Consider the following 9,817-nt stretch of genomic DNA (forward strand, 5'->3'; position numbering starts at 1 on the left):
CGTCAACTTAATCAAGAACATCGGACGTCATTGCTCATGCAAATTAAGCCCAATTTTTCAATTTTAATTTTCTTTGCTAGTGAAAATATTATTAATATAGTTTAGCTTTAATCATTGAGCTAGGTAGCCTAATTAACAAGTAGAGGGGACCATAATAATTTTGATCAATAAGTTTATAACAATAATAAAAATTATTTATATTAATTAAAAAAATTAATATTGTTAATAATTATTTTTCCAGCAACGATTATAATGGTAATTTTAATATTTATTATAATTATGTATATACAGCCAGTCGTGGAATAGATAAATATATACTCAGGCTAAAAATTTTTCATAAAATTAATTTCTAAAGTATTTATTGTTGGCAATGGAAAAATCAAACTTGTTATCAATGGCATACTTATTCAACATTGGCGTTGCGTACAATATGAGAAAAACTAGATAAATAGGAGAAAACGAAGCTTATAGACTTTGGATGGATTACTTGCGTTTCAGAGCAATAAACAGAAGAGATGATTCAGTTGAGGTGGTCTTCAGTTTTCCTGCCTTGTCGGAAAACCGATCAAACAATTCATCTATAACCTCACTTGCAAAATATTTGCTTAGAACACCCTCAAGTCCGGCTCTGAAGTGCATCTTCCATGCATGGCCGCTGTTCACCAAGATTTTCGCTTCATTACTAGTTACAGGATCAAACAGCTCCAATCTCTCAATTCTGAAGCACCCATTTCTTTCTACAAGCTCTCTCATCTCCTCAGGAGAGGGAAGATACATAGGCAAATTGCAAGAGTCTACTTGAGCTTCGTTCACCAGTCCCTGTGAAAGTTGGGTGAAATTTTGATGAATACAATTCGTAGTTGTTGCATGAAATTGTTAAGATATATAGTTATTGGGCTCACCTCTTTAGACATATCCATGAGGCAGGATCCTAGAAGATCGAACATTGCATTACCTATTGCACAAGAATGAGGAATCCCATTACGGATTCCTGGCAAAATGAGCACCATCATCCCACCAACCACAAGCTCTTTCGCTCTAGCGTCAAGAAACATCTCCACGTCCTTAGCAAAGTGCATGGCATAAGCTTTCGCAACTTCATCTGGTGCACTTGCGTAGTGAATTCTGCCCTTGTTCCATGCAGGAGAGTTCTTGTCCAGGATCTCTTTTGGCACCTGGGAGATCCAATGTAAAGCAGAAGAGGAATGAACAAAATGAAGAGAGGATTCAGGGAACAGCCTGCCATGGAATGAACCTGGGACACCAGCAGCAAAGTACGGTCTTTCTGGTGGGAGGGATCTGAAGAGAGTATTGAAATCATTGAAGGTATGATCACAAAAGAAAACTTCAAAATCAGGAACTTGGGAAGCAAGACCATGGGATTGAAACTTATGTTTCACAGCTTGAATAACACTTTCCATACAAAAAAAGGTGTTGGGTCCGACAGAACATCCCAAATCTGCTATCTGAAATGGGCTTGAAGTAGCAAGGAGATCTTTTATGTCAAGCTTGTGAGCAATCGTCTCATCAACCAGCCACTTTGCATTTTTCACAGCTTCCCTCTGAAAATATAGAGGAAGATCAAGTATTATTCATGTCTCAACATTAAAAGAAGATTAATCTCTCTTTAATTTCAATGATTTTTTTACCTGAAAGGTTGAGTTTTTGGTGTAGCTGTAGGTGCCATCTCCACCATTCATCGGATGTGATTCAGGCATTGTGGCAGTGCTGTCGCTCATCTCTCTTCTGTATGTGCAATGCCTCACGTTTTGGTACTTATTTATTCTCATCATCATTCATACTTTTCAAATGTAACATCATGAATTTTCACAACCTTAGTTTTGACAATGATCAAAATTTGGGATTGAAATCTTGGAAATTCAAAATTTGCGACTTCAAGTAGTTTTACTATCTTCATAAATCACGTGTGCTTTCTTTGACAATTATTTACAAGACAAGTCAGAGTAAAAATGTGGGTTTTTTTCTTATATGAAATGGTGTTTTATTAGTTTCAACTCCACACAGAATTTAGCATGAATAAAGCAAATTAAGCATATTTATTATTGAATTACTAGAAATCACTGATAACTAGTTGAAAATTATTTATTTATTATACATATCACACATAACAAGCACAAAATTAAATCATTTGCGTTGAAGCACGTAGTAAGATTGAATTTTATCCTTGTAAGCTCTTTCCATCTTGTCGAAGACCTTGGGAAGTTGATTTACCAGTAACTGATCGAATATTTCATCCACAATTTCTTCTGAGAAGTGTTTGGAGAACATTCCTTCCATTGGAGCCCGGATGTGCCTCACGTATTCTTTCATTTCAACATGCACTGTATCTTTTAGCCAAGGAGCTGGATTTGTTAGTCCTATTGCTTCAATGTTGAAATAGCCATTCTTTTCCACTACAGCTGCAAATTCTCCTGGAGGTGCTGCATATATTGGCAAGTTGAAGGCATCCACTTGCTCTTCACTTATTGTTCCCTGTGACAAAATAACAATAGTAATAAATAAATTAAGTGCACAATAAATTTTTAGCATGCAACATAAAGCATAGGTCATGCATCCGAATTAGGTTTTTGTACTCCAACCTTTTCATGTATATGTTTATTTCAATGGTAAAAAACTCCTGCTAGTCATATGTAGGATTTGTAGACGGCATTTTTATCACTAGTTTTAAATCCGACATATATAAACTCAAGACAGGTGAATATGAGTCTATCGTCGACCAAATTGCCCAATTGAGATATATACCTTTTTTGCCATGTCAAGGAGGATGGATTCGAAACAACTGTACAGTATGCCATTTGCAAGTTCAGAATAAGGCATTCCATCAGGAATACTTGGCATGATAACTATAAGCATCCCTCCAGGAACTATCTCTTCAGCTCTGGCATTCAGGAAGTTATTCAAGTCTTCAGCCCATCTTTCTGCATACGCTTTAAGCACCTCATCAGAGGCTCCTGCATAGTGAATCTTCCCTTTGTTCCATGCGGGAGAGTTCTTATCTCCCAAACTTTCTGGTAACCTAGAGAGCCAATGGAGTGCGTAATTGGATTGCGCAACATGGATTGAAGAACTGGGGAACACTCGTCCATGAAAAGAACCTGGAACCCCTGCTGCAAAGTATTCTCTGTCTGATGGGAGAGATATGAAGAGGGTGTTGAAACCATTTGATGGCAGATCATTGAAGAACACTTGAAATTCAGGCATCGGTTCATCAGGGAACTGTGAGAGATGCTTCTTTTTTATTATATCTATTAAAGCTTGCAAAGAGACAAAAGTATTTGGACCAACTGCGCATCCAAAATCAGCAAGACAGATTGTATTATTACAAGTAGATGAAAGGGATTTTACATCTAGCTTCTTGGTGATTGCTTCATCTATTATATCCATTGTTACAGTTGCAGCTATTCTCTGCCAGTGAATCAAAATTTAATTATCAGCATTAGAAGTGATAAAAGAAATATTCATACATGTTGAGCGACACAGTTCAACAAGTAAAGGTATAGAATAGGAACCTGGTAGCGAGAGTTTTTGAAGTAGCTGTTGGCTCCTAATCCATCCACAACGGCTTTCTGTACTGTTTCTCTCACCAATGTTGCCATCTCTGAGTAGCTAGTCTCTGCTGCTTTTGCTCAGACTATGGAGAAAGTCTTATTGAGATTTTAGCAAGCTTTGCACTTCCTATATAGCCAACAGATTTGTGAGAATCAAATAATATTGCCATTGTTCTAATTAATTTATTAACTAATTAATAATCAATTAAATGACAGCACATGGCTTGTATGCATGAAAAATTCTTAAAATATAATACCTATAAAAGACTATTTAGATTCCGTAAGAAATTTTAATTAAAATCGTTTGAATAAGATAAAATAAGAAAAAAAAAAGCTAAAAAATGAAAAGTCTTATTCAAATTTCTCAAAAATTGAAAAGTGAGTTTCTAATAGCTGAGTTAGACTATTTATAATAGAAACAAAATTTTAATATTTAAAATTATAAAAATATTTAAAATATTTAAAAAATTGATTAAAATGCAAAATTGACCTCTATACTGTGAAATTTTCATATCGAACTTTTGAAAGTCGCATGTCTCGAAATTTTCTTCCCGAAAAACTATCGTAAGTTTCTATCGAATGTCAATAGTAAAAATTAGATCCGATTTAAATCTGCCGTAAAATTCAAGACTAATTGCTCATGTCAACAATAATATAAATAAATAAATCAGCTTATAAGGGATGTTTACGTTGTCAATTAAGCTTCAAAAAGAAATTGATTTGATCAATCAAATTATTTTATGATCCATTGAATTGATAATTAGATTAAATGTCAATTCAAATATTGATATTGAAATCCATTGGTTTAAATTTATTTGATTAATTAAAATTTTTAATAATAAAAATTAATATTTTAATATAAAATAACTTGCCATTCACAAATTAATTCGAATTTAACTGAAATCATTCAATCAATATGGGCAATTGGCTCCCATAATTCTGTCATATCCTTTATTTCTACTAAGGACCACACTCTAATTGAAAGAGACATTCTATGGACTATCCAATGGAATAATTAATTAATTAATTAATTAATATTTGTTGCATAACATTACTATTGTTCTTATTAGAAGATATACTTAATTAGTAGATAAATAATTAATTGTCGGTATCAACTTAATGGACCACAGTACTGTTGAAGGAAAAAAAAATTTATATTTATCTTAATTTGCATATAATCCAAAAAACAATGAATATGGAGCTCTTTAGGAGTTTATCCCAAATTGCATAAATGAATTGCTCACTTGAGCAATAGGTTAAAATTCAAAAATTCAATCGAATTAAATTAATTCAGATTTAATTTTTTATTTTTTTAATTTAATTTAATTTTTAATTTTAAAAGTTTTAATTATTTAGATTTGATTCAATTTTAATTATAAAAAATATATAAAATCAAACTAAATAGATATTAAATATAATTAAAATTAAAATATTTTAATTAAATTTTAGAATATAAAAAACAAAAAGTCTATTAAAAAAGTCAAAATTTTAAAATTAAACTGAATTATATCCGTTAGGATCAAATTGATTTTATTTAAAATCAATTCAATTTATTTTTATAAATACTAAAATTTTAATTTTTAATTAATTTAATTTAATTAATTTTAAAGCGAGCCGGCGAATGCTCACTAACAGTGATTGAGGTTGAAAGAGTTGGTTTCTTGGCATATGAGTTTGAGCCTAAAGGCATATGAAGGGAAAGCTAAAATACATTACAATGAAACAAATATTGTGGGGTATATATAATGGCTATATTATGTCTTACATCATCCATAACAATTTCTTTCCTTTTAAATTAATTTTTCTAAAATAAACAGCCCTACAAGCTTTTGAAAATCAATCCCAATTAATTTCAATTTTTTTAAATTGTATCTACAATAAATTATTTTTTAAAAAAAATTGGTTGAAATTATATCTAATTTTAAAATTTAATTTAGGATAAGCATGTATTATTCTACATGCTGATATAAATTAATTTTTTATAAAAGCAAAATAATTTGCAAAACTGATCTCAAAGCCACCAGCCTTTGTACAGAATTGTATGGGTATGGCATTGAGAATGATCCTATATATGTATATTATCTATATTATAAAATAAAAAAAATCAGGGTACTAAACTAATAAATTCTGTTTCAAGAACAGATATTTAACAAGGAGAACTTAACCTGAAGGCAAATTTTCCCTCTGTCCAAGTCCAGCTTAGCCCCAGTTACTAACCAATGTCCAGGGCAATCCTGTGGCCCTCTGCACAGCTGTGACACGTCCACAAACTTCAAAAGTTTCTGAGTCTGCACCGACACTGGAGGTCCAGATGGAAACACACTTGAATCCACCACCACTGCCTGTGGTTTCTCTTTCGCAGGATTTCCTGAAATCGATGTGCTCAGGGCGGAGAGTAAGCCTGAAGACTTTTGTGAATATTCAGAGGAAGCTTGAACCCAGCGTGATTGTGCTACGATAAAATCTGAAACCTTGGAATAGAGCAATCGAAGATGGAGAACATTCTTTGAGTCGTGCTTCTTTACGTGAAGTTGAGCTCCTGTAACAATGTAGGCTGAATCTTCTTCTCTACTAGTCCATGTTGGGTTGTATTTTACAGGTGCTGTGCATATATGAGAGAACATTTTCCTTGAAACAGCTTCAATGAATCCATCATCATTACTTTCTTCTGATCCTCTCCAGAACTGAGTCTCATCTATCTTGTTTTCAAGCATTGTTGGAGTGTTCGATAGATGTTGGAGGTGTATCGCCAACCTGCATCAGCCATTTGAATATGCTCATTCTATAGCATAGCTTGTGAAAATTCATTAGTGGCTTTCCTGTGAAGTTTAATATACCTGTTGCCTTTCATGCCTTCAAGGTAGAACCTCATTCCAGTTACAGGCATTTTTCCTACCATAACCTGATGGATCATAGCAATATTTGTATTAGATCCTCTGCCCATGAATTGGAGGAAGTTTTTTTTTTTGGCAGGGTTAGGCCCTGTTCCGCAATAATTTTAAAAGTAGTATTTAATATTTTGAATCGATCAAAATACTATTATTTAGTAATTAGAGGAGTATTCCTGTAACGAACTGCTATTGACTAGTATTGCTGAACATGACCTTGGAGAATACCTGAGTAGTGTTTACATATAATTTAGGACCCATGAAGTTGAAGTGAAGAGCTGGTGATTGACTAGCCATATTTGTAGTAGGACCCAGCGGGAGGTCGTTGTGAATAGGAGCCCAGATCTTGTGAGATTGAAAATCGAGAAAGTATTGTAAATCAGATATAGGAGGCTTATCTGCAATCACATAAAATTCAAAGTTTAAAAAAAAATTAATTTAGAAAATTTAAGTAATTCTATTTGAGAAGAGGAAATGTAAAACTTACATCGAAGATAAAGATTGATGGCGTGTGATAAGAAACCATTGCCAGGAACACCTTTAAGGAGAGAAGTTATAGGTATGAAATTGTAATGAATAGCATCTGGGTTGTTTGGAACTGTCAGAAGCCACTCGCAGTGAGTAGTTGCTGATAAATCTCCACCCCTCTTTGCACAAATCACTGTGATTCCCTGTAATGACACCACTACTTCAACGTCAGATATTTGTTGTAGAACAGCTAGAAGATAACTCGTTTTAATTTACAAAGAAAATTGAAGATTATCTTGCAAGGATGGAACCTACATCTTTTGCAGTCATGGATGAGAAGCTATTGAAGTTAACAGGTTGTGGATCAAAGACATTGAATGCCCGTGGTGTCTGCAATTCAGACACTGATCAATTAGTTAATTATTAAAACATAGTAATATAGTAAGTGTAAGTGTTGTTTTTCTAGAGGAATTTGTATTAAGAACCTTGTTCTTCTTGCTTCTAGATTTAGGTGAGAAATTGCACGTCCCTGTAAATAATTGGTCGCCAAGGTCATCTAAGTGTTGCTTGAGTTCAGATGGACCCAAGTTGGAAGACCTATCTTGCCTGACTAGGACAACGTCTTGGCCTCCAATGCTTAGCCCCACAATGATATGAGTTCCATATTTTTCAATGAATCTGTCAAAAAAAGGCAAATTTGATGACATCAATTATAGTTCTAAAGTTGAACAAGTTTTGCTCACTTGTTCAATTTTGCTCATCAAACCAACCTATCTTTTCAAACAAGAATATAAATCTAAGAACAAATACGTGTAAGGAATAAAGAGATTTAACGTGATACAATTATAAAATTTATATTATAAACAATTAGAAATAAAATTTTCTTGTATTTTTCAACAATCTCAACCGAAAAATATAATATTTTACTAGTTTATAGACTAAAAAAAACAACTATATATATAATTTCATTACCTAGATCCTATCAACATGTCCTTGTTTTCTTTTCTCCTTCTCCATAATTGTATGATTACCTAACTATTTTTGGTTGCCATCAATAGTGGTCGATGCAAATTAACATTGGAAATTTGGAATTGAATTATCAATTGGTCAAGTCAAAGTTCAGACATACATAGTATGTAAAATCATGAACAAGTTCCCCAACATTTATGACTAGGGATACTTTCAAAACAAGGGGCAAAATTAGATGAGCAAGTTCACACTTCTGCATTGCGTCATATGAAATTTACCACTATTTTTTCCTTTAATTCAGCTGATATTGTTGACTTAAGTTAAAGTAACATATAGACTCTATTCATGAATTTTTAATTAGTCAAACAAGAAACTGCAGTTTGATGAGCTTCTTTTTTAAAAATTAAAATAAAATGGCAATATATAAATAGCTGTAAATTATAATTTGCTAATGAAATGGATGTAATTTCATTGGGATTTCCTCATTAATTATGAAGTTATGATTAATTTCGATATTAGTCAATGGATAGACTTAGACAATTTCTAAGTAGTCTTTATTGTTTGGTAGATAGTTGCATCCAATTTATTCCAAATTGATAAATTTCAACTAAACTATTCATCCAATTGGTCCATCCCTACGACCAAGTCCAGTTTTTGCATTGCATTTTTCACTTATAAACTTTAAGAAAAAAAAAAAAAAAGAAAAGTGAAAAAGGCAATGGGCAACAGAAATTTAAAAAAAAAAAAACTCAGGGACCTAATAGTAATTTTCAACAATAAAGCAGATTTTGTAAATCATCGTGAACCAAAATTAAACAAGAATCCTTAAAAAGTATGAGAAGGTATGTGAATGTGATACCCGGCAAGCGCGCAGGGATCCCAAAAGGAAGGAACAGCATTAAGGAAATCGTCGGAGAGGCTTAACGGATAGCGATCAATATGAACATCAAATAGAACAATGAAGTAACCATCGAGTCCCAAAAACTTAGTGGTAGCTGCATCAGCTGCCCAGCTTCCTCCTTCAAATCCAAACATGGCATTAAACATCCCCGACGGAATTTTTCCAGGCACCGAAGATTTCTGGTTGAAAAGCTCAGACATCTGCACTAATTTATCACTCACTAATCATGCATGCATGGATTTTCAATCACACAAAGATAATATCAAGCGAGAAAGAAAGATTTATACCTGTTGAAACTCTAAGATATCAGATTGATATCGAACTCGATCACCTTTATCACACTTGATATCAATGGATACATCTTTAACAGCTCCAAAACTAGGAATCAAAAGCTCTCTTTTTTCTGCTTCATTCAGCACAACTAATCTCTCTTTGCCTTTGCAGTACTTGAGACGAAAATCAGATGTTAAATCAAAGCCTTTGCCTAGGCTGCTGAGAGCCAACTCTACTATTCCATTGCTCATCTCCGGCAGCCGCTGGCCTTTCTCTCCCTTTTCTCTCTGCTTCTTCCAGAGCTCTGTGTGTGTGTATGTGTATATATATATAAGAGAAATTCAGGAAAGGGTATATTTTTTGTGTTCCCATTTTATGCAGTAGTGTAGAACGGCGAAGTTTCATTGAAATTCTTGAGTTTAAGCAGTGATTGAGCGTTTGACCACAATTTGTCAGATATTGGAAAATTTTATTTTTTTGGGCCGCGTCTTTAACCGGAAGTGACTTGAATAACAAGGGAACAGGGATGCGGTGGTGGATTGTTCAATGGGAAAATTGTTCTTGTATGTATTGGGTCGTACAAGTTGACTTATAATACACTTGATTAATTAAATATGAAATTAGAATAATAATTTTACATGTAGATCTATCATATTTGAAAAAAAAATTAAAATTTTTAATTTAATTAATTCATTTCCAATCAATTTAAAATTTTTATTTATTAAATCCAATCCTTAGTAAATACGTTT

General features: G+C 33.1%; 2 protein-coding genes across 3 annotated transcripts; both read right to left on the bottom strand.

The window, feature by feature from the left end:
- Positions 1-364: 364 nt before the first annotated feature.
- LOC110604925 lies at positions 365-3,704 on the bottom strand. Its single transcript, XM_043952443.1, has 6 exons — positions 3,531-3,704; positions 2,764-3,426; positions 2,149-2,493; positions 1,650-1,796; positions 903-1,562; positions 365-819 (listed from the first exon to the last, which is right to left on the bottom strand). The coding sequence occupies exons 1-6, from the start codon at positions 3,615-3,617 to the stop codon at positions 484-486; spliced, it is 2,238 nt and encodes a 745-aa protein (XP_043808378.1). The 5' UTR covers positions 3,618-3,704; the 3' UTR covers positions 365-483.
- Positions 3,705-5,501: 1,797 nt separating this feature from the next.
- LOC110605343 (MACPF domain-containing protein At1g14780) lies at positions 5,502-9,481 on the bottom strand. Of its 2 annotated transcripts, none has more exons than XM_021743844.2 (8): positions 9,083-9,481; positions 8,754-8,995; positions 7,411-7,603; positions 7,241-7,315; positions 6,945-7,128; positions 6,686-6,855; positions 6,407-6,471; positions 5,502-6,323 (listed from the first exon to the last, which is right to left on the bottom strand). In XM_021743844.2, the coding sequence occupies exons 1-8, from the start codon at positions 9,317-9,319 to the stop codon at positions 5,702-5,704; spliced, it is 1,788 nt and encodes a 595-aa protein (XP_021599536.1). In that variant the 5' UTR covers positions 9,320-9,481; the 3' UTR covers positions 5,502-5,701. The 2 variants fall into 2 exon arrangements, with proteins under 2 accessions (XP_021599536.1, XP_021599537.1); XM_021743845.2 differs by having other exon boundaries at positions 8,754-9,000; positions 9,083-9,223.
- Between the last annotated feature and the right edge of the window lie 336 nt (positions 9,482-9,817).

The sequence above is a fragment of the Manihot esculenta genome, chromosome 17 (assembly GCF_001659605.2).
Source record: "Manihot esculenta cultivar AM560-2 chromosome 17, M.esculenta_v8, whole genome shotgun sequence".
Lineage (NCBI taxonomy): Eukaryota > Viridiplantae > Streptophyta > Magnoliopsida > Malpighiales > Euphorbiaceae > Manihot > Manihot esculenta.